The sequence below is a fragment of the Vipera ursinii genome (genome assembly GCF_947247035.1).
Source record: "Vipera ursinii genome assembly, chromosome: 11".
NCBI lineage: Eukaryota > Metazoa > Chordata > Lepidosauria > Squamata > Viperidae > Vipera > Vipera ursinii.
The window spans coordinates 3,614,740-3,630,419 of record NC_139524.1 but is presented as its reverse complement, the minus strand read 5'-3'; the positions used below and the strand labels follow the sequence as shown (position 1 = coordinate 3,630,419).

General features: G+C 45.0%; 1 protein-coding gene across 1 annotated transcript in view; it reads left to right on the top strand.

The window, feature by feature from the left end:
• Window positions 1–15,390, top strand: part of IQGAP1 (IQ motif containing GTPase activating protein 1) — a 93,734-nt gene extending 78,344 nt beyond the window's left edge. The window contains exons 30-38 of the mRNA XM_083371604.1: window positions 601–733; window positions 903–1,005; window positions 3,200–3,335; window positions 5,297–5,384; window positions 5,533–5,745; window positions 5,988–6,151; window positions 6,415–6,537; window positions 12,476–12,584; window positions 15,112–15,390. Coding sequence (XP_083227730.1) covers window positions 601–733; window positions 903–1,005; window positions 3,200–3,335; window positions 5,297–5,384; window positions 5,533–5,745; window positions 5,988–6,151; window positions 6,415–6,537; window positions 12,476–12,584; window positions 15,112–15,225 — 1,183 coding nt within the window. The 3' untranslated portion in view covers window positions 15,226–15,390. The remainder of the gene's footprint in view (window positions 1–600; window positions 734–902; window positions 1,006–3,199; window positions 3,336–5,296; window positions 5,385–5,532; window positions 5,746–5,987; window positions 6,152–6,414; window positions 6,538–12,475; window positions 12,585–15,111) is intronic.
• Window positions 15,391–15,680: the final 290 nt, after the last annotated feature.

Sequence of the window (15,680 nt, the reverse complement as noted above, 5' to 3'; positions counted from 1 at the left end):
AGATGAAAAAGCATCTCAGCTTCCATGGACTCTTTATACCTTTTCTGCATTTAAGGTGGATGCTTAGCCAGAGTTCTCCGTGGTAGAAAAGAAAGAAAGAAAGTCAAGTTGTAGTTAAAGGAAGCGTCCATTAAAAATTAGCTAAATAGCTCTAAATTTAAAAAAGAATTACAAGAAAACAAGAATAAGGAAAAAAATCTTTATCAAATTTATCAACTTAGCAAGGCTATCCAACTTTGGGTGACGCTCGCTTAATCTTTTAATTAGCAGGGCAGCAGAGCAACGTGGTGTCCTCAGTCCCTGACCCAGGGGCCAAGAAAGGAAGTATTTGGGTAGATTCTCCTTGTAGATGAGAAGCCCCAGTGTGCGTGGAGAAGCCAGGACGTCAGTGGCAGCTCTCAGGCACAATGCATCAACTCTTCTGATGTCTTCAACAAACAGAATAGGTCCCCCAAATGCACACGCCAGAAGCGCTGTAAATGATACCAAATGTTGCCACTCACTTAGCACAAAAGATAAAATCCGGCTTGCAAAGGCCTCTCTTGATCCATAATGGTGCAGTGCAGGATGGGATTGAACTGACTTTGTTTTTCTTTAAAGACGCTTTTTCCAGGCTGCTTGTGAAGTCCCAGAACTGCAAGAGAAGTTTAATGTTGATGAATATTCTGACTTAGTGACACTCACAAAGCCAGTGATTTATATTTCCATTGGAGAAATCATCAATACGCACACAGTAAGTCTTGCATGTTGATTTGTAGCGCTGTGTGCCAATAGCATTCAAGCCTTTAAGCTCTGACAGTGGCCAGATTGCATGCTCTGTGCAAGAGCCTTGCAAAACCTTTTTCTTTTCCAAAAGGTTTGAAATCCATATAAAGAAGCTTTCTCTCTTCTACCCAAATCAGCTGCTCCTGGATCATCAGGATGCAATTGCCCCCGAGCACAATGATCCTATACACGAGCTTCTGGATGACCTGGGCGAAGTTTCTACCATTGAATCTCTGATTGGTGAGCTTTTCCAATTTATTAGGGCCTCGGCCCTTGAGAGTGGCTTATCTGCTTATCCCCAACCGTTTTTGCTCTCCCGACACAGGCCAGCTTCACTGTCATCTTGTGGGATCTCAGAAGCATGTGTTCTCTGTTGCAGCCCCACCTTCTGGAACAACAGCCCCTCTCCCCCCAAATAAGGGACTAGAGCCCACTTTCCTGGGGTTTTGGAAAGCTTTGAAAACCTGGCTTTGGTCCCAGGCCTGGGTTGATGTTTTTTCTCCCCATTAAATTATTTTCGTCTTAGCTGTCTGTGTGATTCAATGTTTTTAGCTGCTTTTATGTTCTCCCTACTTTTCTACACTGTCCAGAGACCACTGGAATTGGGCAGGCAATACATTCAAATAAATAATAACCTGTCACACAAAACCCCCAGACGTAACAATTTTCAGTAAGAAAGGCAAAAGTTTGGATAGTGGATGTGGCAGTGCCTGGAGACGGCAGAAGAGAAGAGAAAGGGCTGGAGAAAATAACAAAATATAAAGATCTGCAAATAGAAGTGGAGCGACTATGGCAGAAGAAAGCAAAGATAGTATCAATAGCAATAGGAGCCTTAGATGCAATCTCAAAACGTCTGGAGCACCAGTTGAGCACCATCGGCATTGACAAAATCACAAATCAGTCAATGGCAAAAGACAGCTTTGCTTGGAACAGCTTACATCCTAAAACAGACATGTCAAACACAAGGCCCGGGGGCCAGATCCGGCCCGCGAAGTGGTTTCATGTGGCCCGCGAAGCCATCCTGGTAACAGTGAGGGAACGGCCCCCACTGCCTTGGCCCTGGCCCAGAGACCCTCCTTCTGCCAGAGACCCTCAGATCTGTCCCACTCCTGCCCAGGCCCCCATAGGCACCCTTGATGCGAACGTTGTAGAGCTGGCCACGCCCACCCAGTAGGCCATATGCACTCTAGCCATGCCCACCCAGTAGGCCACGCCCACCCTGGCCATACCCACCCGGCCCTCGTAAGGGCAACCGCAATGCTGATGTGGCCCTCAATGAAATTGAGTTTGACACCCCTGTCCTAAAACAATACCTTTAACACCAACAAACAACAACATCTGTCTATGCCAGGTCCTTGGGACAGATCCAATAGGTGGATAAAAATGCCAGATCTGGCTGGCTGTCCAACAACCCATAAAAGTGACTCACTGGAGCATCTGTAGAAATTACCATGTGACAGCAGTGAAAAATTGGTGGGAGCATAAACGAGCAGGTTAAATTATTGTGGGATTTCCAAATACCCATTGATAAAGTCTTGGCTCATGATGCACCAGATTTAACTGTGATTGAACAAAAGAAAGTGTGGATAATTGATGTGGCAATATGAAAGGGTAATAGAACAGAAGAGAAAGAATTGGAAAGGATCACAAAATTGCACGCTCTGAAAATCAAAGTTGAAGGTTTGGGACCTAAATTGACCACGATGGCCCCAGTGGTTGTGTGTACACTGGGTGCCATGCCAAAAAAAAAGTCTCGGGCAGCACTTTTAAAATCTGCATGTTGGTTGGCAACATTTCCATCTGTCCATTACAAAATGTCACTCTTTGGCTCCATCCCTCCGCTGGGCCGATACATTGGCTGAATATCTGAGCCTGGTATTTTCTTCATGATGCTCTATACTCAGGCCGCCCACGGGGGTGGCTTCTTTCTGAGGAGCTGCCAGAGCTTCTGGAGCCGATCCCTGGCCGAGGAAAAGGAGAAGATCATCCTCTCACTTTTCCGCTTCAGATATTGAATGAATTCTGGACACTAATGAACAAAAATAAAAGGCTAAATGGAGTTTTCTCTCTCTCTTTCTCTGTCTCTGGAGACGGAGGTTAGGCCCGTTGTAGCTTGTCCTTTAGAAAACTGCTGAAGATTTTTATTTAAATTTTTATTTTGGGCTTAATAGATTTCATGATGCTTTAGGGGACTTTTTTGATTCTTATAACTACATAGATATAATTTACTAGAATGGATTTTACACAGTTATCATCCATTTCTTCATTGGACTGTTAGAAAGTTTCCTCAACATGGGAGGGCTTTTGCTATTTGCTTCATGGGGAATTGCTTTAAACAGAGCTGTATTTTAGCCATCTTAAAGATGCCTTTTATATTCTCCCGCTTCACCATTAGAGGACTATAAAGGAAGGACACCTGCTCTTTCTCTTGCAGGAGAAGGATGTGGTAACGTGAATGACCCCAGTAAAGAGATGCTTGCCAAAACTGAGGTTTCTCTCACTTTGACAAACAAGTTTGACGTTCCCGGCGATGAGAACGCTGAGATGGATGCCAGGACGATCCTGCTGAAGTAAGTGAAGGCGAGGAAGGAGCAGGCTTGCCAAATCTGCAGTGAGGGCCTGCTGTCTTTTCAGCGTTGGCCCTCCTGAATGTTGTCTTGGTAAAGGCCCATGAACTTCACATTATGGGAATATGTGTTGCTAGCAGCTAAGGCAGATACTACCTTGGCAGGCATTGCCTGATATAATTGGGAGAGCGCAGTGAAGGGCTTTAAAAATGATGGTTAGCACTTTGATTGGACCCCCAAATCAGCCAGCAGCCAGTGAAGTAACCTCAGCATAGATGTAATGCTACTCTGGGGGGATGTTTCCCCCCCCCCCGGCCCCCCAGGAGCCTGGCCATCACATGTTGCATCAGCATCCCATAGAACACATTATAGTAGTCTACCTGTGTAGACGTAAGACACTCTTGTTAGGGCATCCTGGTTGAGATAGTTGTAATGGTCTGTGGGAGAGAGGAGTAAGAGCCACAGGCTAGACAGCCATTGGGTAAAATGTATTTCAGCTCACAGAAGGAAAAGGGGCCTGGGGAGCATGTCAGGAGAGACCTTCCTAGTTTTCTGGAAAGTAAAAATAAGGGAGGGAAGAAGTGTTTTCAGACTTGCAAAATTGTGTTACTTACAATGAAGGTAGTAGCGTTAGTAATTCTTTGTGTTCTTGTCTGGATTACCTTGAAGGGCTGACTTAGTTGCATAATTGGTGTAGTAGTGGAAGCTAAAGTAAGGTTTCCAGTTGCTGCTTCAGCAGGTAGCTACCAGTCCAGAAAGAGCCCTGCACCACATACCAACTACTGGTATTTATTGGAAAGAAGCAGCTCATTCTTGCCAGAGTTTAATTGGAGCATATTTAATCCTATCCAAACCTTGGCTCCTCCAGGCACCAGTTGCTATTGCCATCTCAGCTTGGGTGTCCTCGGCATATCGCTGATGGTTCACCCAAACCAGCAGACAACCTGTCCCAGTAGCTGCTTAGATTAGAACATTAAATAATGTCTACCTAGAGGAGAATATTAAGCCTTGGGGAACTGCATAATGAAGCTATTGTGCCCTATCTCAAAGAAGCATTAATGGATCCTAGATCCAACTGCACAAACCTTGACTGGCCATGCAGAGGAGTCAGGAGGGGCATGGTCAACTCGCAAAGGACGTTGTCCATTTCTTCAGACTCTACAAGCTCAAAAGAATCCTAGTTAATTCCACAAGTTATTGCCCCATTCAACCTCGATCAGTGGATTGGCGGCGGTGGTGGGGGGAGGGTATAGTTTCGCGCTCGCAACCTAACTCCCACGCTTGCGCAAATGAAGCTTTGTGCAGCCCAGTTCCCAACAGGCCGTGGACTGGTACCAGTCTGCTGCCAGGGCGTTGGAGACCCCTGCTTAGACTGTCCAGTTGGCATCAAAACAGCTTTATCCACTAAGAAACTCACAAATCCATCTGGCTTGTCTATTGGAGCTTTGGTTTGCCTGTGTTCCCCAGAAGGGTTCAAGTTACACCTGCAGTAGGTCTACCAGTTAAGAATCCATGGATGCAATAATTGTGCAGAGGATTGTTCCTTAGCCGCTCTTAATGCACAGTCTAGGGTTCAGCATGAGCCGTTAGAAGTGCTTGGTGTGAAAGACTTTGGGTTTAAAGCCAGGGTCCTTCCAGCTGTCTTTACTTTCCTCAGCCCTTAGTAAACCAAGGAATCAGTTGGGATAGCCAACCCAAGAGAGGCCGCACTGCGGCCTTTGTACCCCCACAGCAGTTCCAAGGGTAAGCCAGGCACCATTTTTGCCAGAAGGTTGAGGAAATCTTCAACCTCAAATGACCCCTGGACTTGATCCTGATCCATTAGGTGCCTGAGCAGGCCGAAATGTGTGTCTGCTTCCGTTGCAGGGGTTCAGAGTATCCATGGTCCACCCTTGACATCTATCTGGCAGGATGGACATAGACATAAATCATTTATCATGCTTTCCATTCTTTTTCTTTCCTAGCACCAAACGTTTAATTGTGGATGTAATCCGTTTCCAGCCAGGAGAAACGTTAACAGAGATACTTGAAATTCCAGCGGCTGCTGAGCAGGTATGAAAGATACTTTACTCTCCATGGCTCTATAGCTACAGGTAATGGTAAGGAATTGTCGTGCCAGTTCTGAAGTAGTTGCTCTTTGGCATGCCAGGGACACGATGAGAAATTGTGATTTACAAATGACACATTGACCCTTTTCTAGGAAGTTGAGCACCAAAGGGCCATGCAGAGACGGGCTATTCGGGATGCTAAAACTCCTGACAAAATGAAGAAATCAAAGTCAATCAAGGAGGATAATAACTTGAGTCTTCAAGAGAAGAAAGACAAAATTAAATCAGGGCTGAAGAAGCTGACCGAACTGGGCATGGCAGACCCAAAGAATAGATACCAGGATTTGATCAATGACATTGCAAAGGTAATTTTTTTGTGGGAAGCTGGAGCAGTGCCAGGATGAACAACCTTAGCCAGTGAATGGTTGCTTAAACAGGTGTTTGGGGAAAGGGGGAATGGTCAGTTGTGTGGCACAGAAGGGCTGTGTGTACTCATCCCAAAGGAACCTCTGGGTCCACCATGGTCAGATGATGGCCAGGTTTTTTAGCGGTGTCTCAGATCTTCGAGTCAAAGCCTGGTTTTTCATATATTCCTCTCCTGGTTTAGGATATCCGGAATCAACGTCGCTATCGCCAGAGGAGAAAAGCGGAACTGGTCAAGCTTCAGCAGACCTACAGCGCACTTAATTCCAAGGCTACTTTCTATGAAGAGCAGGTGGATTACTATAAGAGCTACATCAAAACGTGCTTGGATAATTTGGCCAAGGGCAAGTGAGTGCCATCTCCCAAGATTTTGCAATTGAACTTTTGTCACAGAAATTATTGAAAAGGGACTGAGAGTAGTTGTGATAGAAAATATTTACATAATGTAGAATTATTTTTTTTGGCAGGGGGAGGAGAAATAGAATCCTCCTTTTTTCAGGAATGACAATAACTTTGGGGCCAGGTCCATTTCAGCTCAGAGCAAGTAAGTTAAAAGTGTCACAGATACTGCTGGACTTCCCTCAACCAGATTCTGATGTTTCTTACTTTAGGGTCTCAAAAAAGCCACGGGAGATGAAGGGGAAAAAGAGCAAGAAGATTTTTCTGAAATACACAGCAGCCCGACTCCATGAAAAGGGAGTTTTGCTAGAGATTGAAGACCTACAAGCCAACCAGTGAGTGTTTCTGTACCAAAAAAGCCATGTGGGAATAATTAAATCTGGCACGTGGCATCGCGTTTGCAATAAGAGAAAGTAGAGTTGTTTATCAAATGTTTCTGCCCTTATCATTCTCTTGCCGTCACAAGGGGGACCCTGTTATGTGGAAAAGACATACACATCCTTGTTGCGGATTTGGGACAGGCTATTGATTTGTAAGGGACGCGGTGGCTCAGTGGGTTAGGATGCTGAGCTTGTCGATCAGAAGGTCGGCAGTTTGGCGGGTCGAATCCCGAGTGCCGCGTAGCAGAGTGAGCGCCTGTTACTCGTCCCAGCTTCTGCCAAACTAGCAGTTCGAAAGCACGTAAAAATGCAGGTAGAAAAATAGGAACCACTCCGGTGGGAAGGTCACAACGTTCTGTGTGCCTTTGGCGTCTAGTCATGCCGGCCACATGACCACGGAGACGTCCTCGGACAAGCGCTGGCTCTTCGGCTTTGAAACTGAGATGAGCACCGGCCCCTAGAGTTGGAAACGACTAGCACGCATGTGCGGGGGAACCTTTACCTTTACCTTTATTGATTTGCCAGGTTGGTCTTTTGAGCTTATAGAAAAGAATCTTGCTGTATCCTTTAGCCCCTGCTTTGCACTTTGCACCCAAATTCAGCTCGTCATCCATAAAAATAGTTCCTATTGTCCCTGTAAGCAGTAGCAGTTGTTATCTCAGATCTGGCTCCCAATAGATTTTTGTGAAGAGAATTGTCGTTTTGGGCCATTTCACGCTTCAAGTGATGAATAGTGGAATGATGATACTGGAACCAAGATTATGTAGTAGGATATGGTGGAAATGTGCCTCTTCCATGCTCACACTGTGGAACAAGCCATGAATTATTGGTATGGGATATTTGTTTGTTCGTTCATTCATTCTGTTTATATATTAGTGGATTTCACAAAATGATTCCTAGCTTTTACAAAATAAAAACAGGATAAAAATCAGTGATGATATAAACAACCAGATGTCTATGGAGATTCTTAATCATCCAGGTCATAATTGTCCCACACATGCTTTTCCAGAAGGCAACTGGACTTTCTGGTTTTTTTCTTGAAAACATTTCGCTTCTCATCCAGAATTGAAGACGCTTCTTGGATGAGAAGCAAATCATTTTCAAGGAAAAGAACCAAGAAAGTCCAATTGCCTTCTGGAAAAGCCTGTGTGAGAACCAGTAGATAGTGGTAAGAGCCAGGATAACGATTTCTTCCCCAAAGACAGTTTAGTCTTGAGCAGTTCCAAAAGGCCAAAAATGAGAGTAGCTTTCTAATCTCAAGGGGGAGAATATTCTGTAGCTCAGGGCTTCTGGCATACAACCATTTTAATTCACAGCCACAGCTTTTTATGTCAGTTGCCATTTCTGGGTGATCTACAGAGGCAGCGATACGTGGTGTGCGAATGACAGCTGTTGGCTGCCAGGTCTGCAGCTCCATGTCAGATCTCCAAAAGTGAATGTCCCCACCGCCACCTCCAGCCCTGCCAGCCATTGCCTCCACCAGCCTATCCAGCAACTACAGAGCGGCACTTTTGGATGGAATGCTACCTTTTCAAAGACTGTCTCTGGAGATGTCTTCTGCGTGAACTGTCTCCATTGGCTTCAGTTTCAACCGGTGTCATGCTGTCCACGACAACAGATCAGGGCTTTAACAGCCTCTCTGGCTCAGTGCTTCTCTCTCCACTCAGGTTCCAGTGGAGGTCATCTTCCAGACCAACAATTTTTCATTCCATAAACAGGTCTGAGTCCAGACGGAAATGGATCTGGGCAATCTGCTTCTTCAAGAGTGCTCTGTAGCTGACAGCATACCACTTTCTCAACATCTTTCCAAGAACAGCCAAGTCTGCCTTCAGTCAATGGGACAAAACATCAGGCACATTCCTTGGGGAGCCCAGGGTCAAGATGTACAGTTGGGTATAATCGGCATACTGACGATGCAGATCCCAAAGTGGCAATGACCCGCCCGGCAGTTTCATGTTGAACAGAAGCGGGGAAAGGATCATGGCCTGTGCCACTCCATAACTGAGGGCTTGTGAACTTGACCTCTTCCCCAGCTTGCCACATCTGCACTGACTGGAGCCAACCATGGAGAAAGGAAGAAATCCGTGGTAACTTGGTGCCCCTTCTTCCTTGCACCCAGTTCAGAAAGATACTGTACGGACCTGCCCCAGCTGGTCCCTCAGGAAAGCAAGACTCTTGAATCCATTGAGTTGAATCAAAAGAACTTTTACTGAGAGAAACGGGTTGCAGTAAAGCCAGGCAGAATCATAAAGCATAAAGCAGTTCTTTCGTTTTCCCCAATCTCAACCCCCCTCTGACCAGTCCACCAGCAGCCAATGCCATGTCGGGAAGATATTTTGAGAATGCTGAAGTGCTGGGCAGATAACAGATCACTCTCAGGGCACAATAATCTTGGAAGCAGGAACCAGCTGGAAAGGAGTCTGTCCCATCTCTGATGACAGTTTCCCTCCCTAATGCCCAAGCCTGCGGCAAAAGCCAAAGCATCCAAAAAATGCCCGTCCCTTTCCCCATCCAGCACAATGGCAGGACAGATTGGTGGACCTGACAAGCTGCCCCTTTGAACAGTGACGCTAGTCCTGCAAAACAAAACAGAACAAAAGGGGAGAAGAGGGTAAAAAAACAACAGATTAATCTAGGTTTATCAGGATACTGGTTATGGATGTGCTTAAGAAGCCTAGCAGCCCTAATTTGGTGGGTGATCAACCCACTCATTTTAGGACTCGGGAAAGTCTTTCCAAGATACTAAATATTGAAGCTTCCCTCGATGTTTATGGCAATCTAAAATGTTTCTGACCTCAAAGTGCTGTTCCTCCTCTCTCATCAGGTGGTGGCGGCATTCAGGTCTGAGAGGGAAGGTGATTTTGGTCTTTAGCAAATTATAGTGGAACTTCGGTTGGATTCTCCGAAGGAACTTGGGCAAATCTAGTTTTATGGTGACTGGGTTAATGATGCATTTGATGGGAAAGGTACCCACAAATTTGGGTCCTAATTTTTTTGATGTTTGCCTAGGTCCAGTCGGGGAGGGAGCCCTGGACAAGGCTTCCCCCTAGCACTCCGCTTCCTCCTGGTCGCTACCTTGTGCTGACATTGTATGCACAGTCCCCATGGAGAGCTGTGAGTCTCTCCGAGTTGACCTAACTAGATTGCAGGTATCAGGTGGACAAATAGACTCAATCGCCAGTGTTAAAGGCTTTAGGTTTCATTCACTTCTTGTCAGCTTGCTTTTTATATGCATCTCATGCATCCGCAAGGAACTTTCTCACCACTGGCCAAATAATTCGTAATTGGGAGACCCACTCGTTTAAGGAAGGTACAGGGGGTCACTCAGTGGTAGCTCGAGCATGGGGTAAAACTCCTGTTCTGTTGTTACTTTAAAAGGGGTGAACTCCATGCTACTATGAATCAAGTTATTGTAAGCCACTTCTGCAAAAGGCAACAGGTTTGCCCAGTTGTCTTGTTGGTAGTTGATGTAGCATCTAAGGTACTGTTCCAACACTGAGTTCGTACGTTCACACTCCCAATTCGTTTGGGAGTGGTGATTGCAGCTAAGCCCCTGATCAGTCCCAAAGAGATTTAAAAATGCTTGCCAGAGCTTGGAGGTGAATTGCACCCCCTTATCAAAAATGCTGCATTGCGGGGCTCCATGTAACCTATAAACATGTTGTACAAATAGTTTGACTAACACACGTGCTGAAGGGATTTCCTGGCATGGGACAAAATGTACCTGCTTGGTAAATAAGTCAGTTATTACTCATATAACGGTATTTCCTGAACTCTCTGGGAGTTCTTCTATGAAATCCATGGAGCTGCTGGCTCAGCCACCGTTTGAAGGAATCCTGGGGTTTTCCCTTACTGCTGTTTGGCCAAGGCGCAAATGGGGCAACTTGCGACATAGCTTTCAATGTCCTTCTTTAAGAATGGCCACCAAAACTGTCTTTTGACCAAATGCAATCTCCTTACAAAACCAAAGTGGCCTGTGGTCTTGGAGTCGTTACTTTTACCCAGGACCATTAACCATTGGCTTTCTGGCACATATAGCTTAACCCCTATCCAAGCCAAACAGTCATGGACAGAACATTGGTTCTTGTGGCTTTGAAGCCACTTGTCCTCCAGTAGTGAAGTTTTAAGGGCCATGGTCACATTACTGTCTATCAGCAGCTTCTCTCTTGCTTGCGCTCAGGTTATCATCAGTGCAGCCAACTGGCATGATGGGATTAATGGTTTGATTACATTGGATCCGGTGCAGTTATATTGAGGCATTTGCCTTCGTCGGGCCAGCTCCAGCTGGGGTGGCTGCCCTCAGTGTTGCTACTGTGCCTGTGATGACTGGGGTTGCCAAGGCCGCTTGCATGGTGACTATGGGTGACACTCTCCCATCATTGTTTTCTTCTTGGGCCGGCTGGACCTCGCTGGCGGCAGCCTTGGCAAGGGATTTGCGTGCCTTGAGGGTTTGGAAGGCATTCATCATAAAGCTCATGGCTTGCTTCATCAGTAAGTCAGTGTGGTCAGTTTCTCTGCCTTCCCCTTCCTCTTCTTCGTTCTCTTCCAGCTCTGGTTGCCACTCCTGTCATTGGGCGCCACGACTTCCACAGGGGAGGGTCACTTCCTTGGACCTTCCTTCCCTGTTGTCTTTCCAATGCCTATAGACCACCTGGGTCTTGACAAGGCTTCCAGCCTCTTCCATCCATTCAGAGAGGTCCAGTCGGTGGGGGGGGGAGCCCTGGACGTGGCTTCCCCCCAGCACTTGGCTTCCTCCTGGTCGCTGCCTTGTGCTGACATTGTATGCACGGTCCCCATGGAGAGCTGTGAGTCTCTCTGGGTTGACCGAACTTACGTATTCCGTCTAATGTAAGGACCTGCCCCAGTCTTCCCTTCAGGAAAGCAAGACTCTTGAATCCATTGAGTTGAATCAAAAGAACTTTTACTGAGAGAAAGTGGTTGCAGTAAAGCCAGGTGGAATCTGAAGGTCCTGCGCAAAGCATAAAGAAATTCTTTTGTTTTCTCAGTGGACAATGTGATGCTGGGAAGATGTTTTGAGAACATTGAGGTGCTGGGCAGATAACAGGTCACTTTCAGGGCACAACGGCCTTGGAAGCAGGCAGCAAGGAGTCTGCCCTGTCTTTGAAGACAGACCTCCTCCCTAATTCCCAAGCGTACAGCAAAAGCAAAATTATCCCAAAAATGCCAACTCCCCTCCACCTCCAGCACAATGGCAGGACGTGTTGGTGGACCTGACAGATACTGTGATCATTATCAAAATCACTGAGAAAGCAAGGAGCACCACTCCCATTCTGGCTTCATGAAACAGCATTAACAAGCACAACAAATGCCATCTCAAGCTTTCGTCCTTGGTACTGTGTACTTCTGTAAAGGTGTAGTAATTCTTTACATACAATTCCTCTTCCTCTTTTATGGGTCTGTTTCCTTTGAACAAATTGTATCCTTCTAGTAGTATGTTTCAAGCATGCTTTCCATCTCACCAAGTTTCAGTAATAGCCGCAGTATGATCCCCGACCACCTGTGCTAGAAGGTCAGTCTCCCGTACTTTGAGGGTTAGTGGCTTATGGCTGACCCTCTTGCATGCTCTCCTTTACAACTGATCTGCTGCCTGGTTCTCCAGCCTTTCCCATAGCTGTCATCTCTGCTCTCCATTGTGCTGCGTTTGGCCTGCCGTGCCTCCACCAGCGGCCACTTTTAATTTCCAATTTTTTGTTTATCAAAATAAGAAAATGGGGGAAATGGTTTTGATTGAAAAGTGACTTAGCTGACCACTGTGGCAAGCCAATCCATCTGTTGAAACTTGTAAATTGTATTTTGTTTTTAATCTATAGCTATGATAATATTTCTGTTAATATGAATCACGTGATGTCTCTTTGTGTATCCAACCGAATAGGTTTAAAAATGTGATATTTGAAATTGGCCCAACAGATGAAGTCGGAGACTTCGAAGTAAAAGCCAAGTTCATGGGAGTTCAAATGGAGACATTTATGTTGCATTATCAGGTATGAACTTTACTCACGAGAACTCTTCAAGTGACCCTGTGGGGAAGATGTTAACTCTGCAAACATTTACTGGCAGAGATTTTTTAAAGATAAAATCTGGCTGAAGAATAGAATGACTGGGTTGAGGTAGTCAGGCAAAAGTGGAAAAAAATATAATACAATGCTAAAACGTCCAAGCCTTGTATTTAAAAGTATTGTTGACAAATCATGGATCTCTTCTACGTGATGTGAATTAAGTAAGTAGTGTGTGTTAAGTATTCCTACATTTTTATTCTGGTACCAGAAACTCTCAAACAATCTATCAGCATCTTGGGGTTTCTATGATAAAGAGGGCTCCCCTCATGTTCTGCTAGTGATGCCATGTGCTGAATTGCCAAGCCAGCTGGAAAATGCTTCTTTCAGACTGTAAGATCAGGCCTGTTCATCATTGGCTACAGTGAAATATTCTCATTACACATTTGCAGTTTCGAAAAGACATTTAACACGAGAAGGGAAACGTTTTGGGTCTTTAGATAGGTAAGTGCTAGAAATTGCACTTGGGTCTTTAATATTTCTGCAGGCAAAAGGCAGACCGTAAGGATGGGTGGTATAGTTGGGGTGGGGTGCAGGAGGCTTCTCCACTGCTTGTTCTGGCAGGTCCTCACCTGAGAGGCATTGAAGCCATGGAGATTGGAAGGGGAGGGTGTGAAGGGGATCCTGAAACTTGGTTGCCTCTGGGCATTTTTCTCTGCTTGTTAGATTGGTTGCCTCAGGATCTTTCCTTGCTTCTGGATGGCATTTCTCTGGAAGGAGAGACCAAAGGGGCGAGGGGGGTGAGAGCTTTTCTCAGGAGCTGCTGGTTTGTCACCATCTTGGCTTGTGTTCGATATTATTTTAGCCTTGTTTTTAATAGCCTTAAATATTGATACTTATACTAAAAAGCTGATTGATGGATTGAATGACAGGGTCTATCTGGAGCACAACAAAGTCATAACAAAAATAGAAGCTAAAAATAAACTGTCAAAGTAATCAAAAATCAATAGTAAACAGGTGCCCTTAAGCTGGGGGCTGACTAAATCCTGGAAGAAGACTGCTTGGGCTTCTTAATGGATGCCTCTGCATTTCATAAAGATCTATATCCCGTTGTACCCAATTAAACGTGGGGTGCGACTCCTGCAGTGGGGGGACATATAAATGTCCCAGGGGTGTTTGATGCTTAAAGAACCGTAAAGGGGCTCCCCTACCAAGAGGCTAACAAATACCTTAGCTTCAACCCATTAAGAGCTGTTTGGGTCTGGAGCAACCGCCCTAATCCTATTCAAACTCCAATTCCAGTCTCAGCGGCAGGAAAATATGCTTTTTCTCATGGTTCCTTCTATCTCCTTGGCTGGCTTCCATGTCCAGGGATATTCCATTAGAATAGAACAGAGCTGGAAGGGACCTTAGAGATCTTCTAGTCCAGCCCCCCCCACTCAAGCAGGAGAACCAATGCCATCTCAGACAAGTGACTGTCCAGTCTCTTCTTAAAAACTTCCAGTGATGGAGTGCCCACAATTTCTGAAGGCAAGTCGTTCCATCGGTTAATTGTTCTAGCTGTCAGGAAGTTTCTCCTTAATTCCAGGTTGCTTCTCTCTTTGCTCAGTTTCCAACCATTGTTTCTCGTCCTTCCCTCTGGTGCTTCGGAGAACAGGTTGACCCCCTCTTCTTTATGGCACCCTCTCAAATACTGGAATACTGCTATGATGTCACTCCTGCTTCTTCTTTTCTTTAGACTAGCCAAACCCAAGTCCTGCAGCCGTTCTTTCACATGTTTTAGTCTCCAGGCCTTTGATCATCTTAGCTGCTCTTCTCTGAACTTTTGCCAAGGTTTCAACATCTTTTTTGTAGTATGGTGACCAAAATTGGTTGCAGTATTCCAAGTGTGGCCTCATTAGAGTTTTGTAAAGTGGTACTAATACTTTGTGTGATCTTGATTCTGTGCCTCTGATGCTGCCATCATTTTTCTGGCTTCTCTAGCGTGTTTCAGGGCAGCTGGAAAGGCCGGCTGCAACCCCTGTCCGGATGGGGTTCAGATGTCTGAAGAACTGCTGGGTTGATAACACGGAGTGCCTCATGCTCCCTGCTTGATCTCCTAACTTGATGCCACTGTGAATGATACAGCTGCTGAAATGGCTCAGAAGTATCTAGATGCAAATTATTTTAGGCCAACGGCTGGGCATTTTGATAAGACATTGAAAATATATATATTTCTCTTCTTTACCATTGAAGGTGTTCTCTGAATCACTGTGTGAAAAATATAGTCCCAGTTTTTTTGTTGGTAGCTATTCCTTTAAATAAGTTCTAATAAAACAGGTGACTAAAATAAATATAGAAAATTTGGTTGATAACTTTAAATCCAGAAGATACTTGTTACTTACTACTTGTCGTTATTTTTGTCAGATTGAGGTTTGGATGCATTAGGGTTCCTATTATCCTGAATTTTTGGCAGAGCCTTAACACATCTCTCTCTCTCTTTCTCCCTCCCTCCCTCCCTCCCTCTCTCTCTCAGGATCTGCTGCAGCTGCAGTACGAAGGTGTAGCTGTAATGAAATTATTTGACCGAGCAAAAGTGAATGTTAATCTGCTTATTTTCCTTTTGAACAAGAAATTCTATGGGAAGTAAGTCCCTTTCCTGTGGGCGCATGATTAAATCCTGCATAGGATCTCTGTCCTCAGTATGGAATATCCGCTATTGGCATCTCATTCCGACATTGCTACACACATTTCTTGCATATTGTTTCCTAAATACTTGCTAAAAGGTCACAATTAATTAAACCATTGTTATCACTTTTTCTTGTCTCTAAATATTTGTTCTAGGATATATTTTTTTTTAAAAAAGAGGTCCAAAAAAGTCCTAGTGTGCTAAGCAAACAACTGAAGCAAAATGAACAGAAATATCACTTATTACCATTATTCAAGTATCTATCTGTCAACTGTCCAGTTGGCGAGTCCAGAAATTTACCAAGAAATATTTACCAAGAAATAAAACTTTACTGAATAAACCACATTGGCACAGAAGAAGCGAAACCAACTCTGGATTCCCCGCACAAAAGCAAACATAGTTAATTCCCTCTTTCT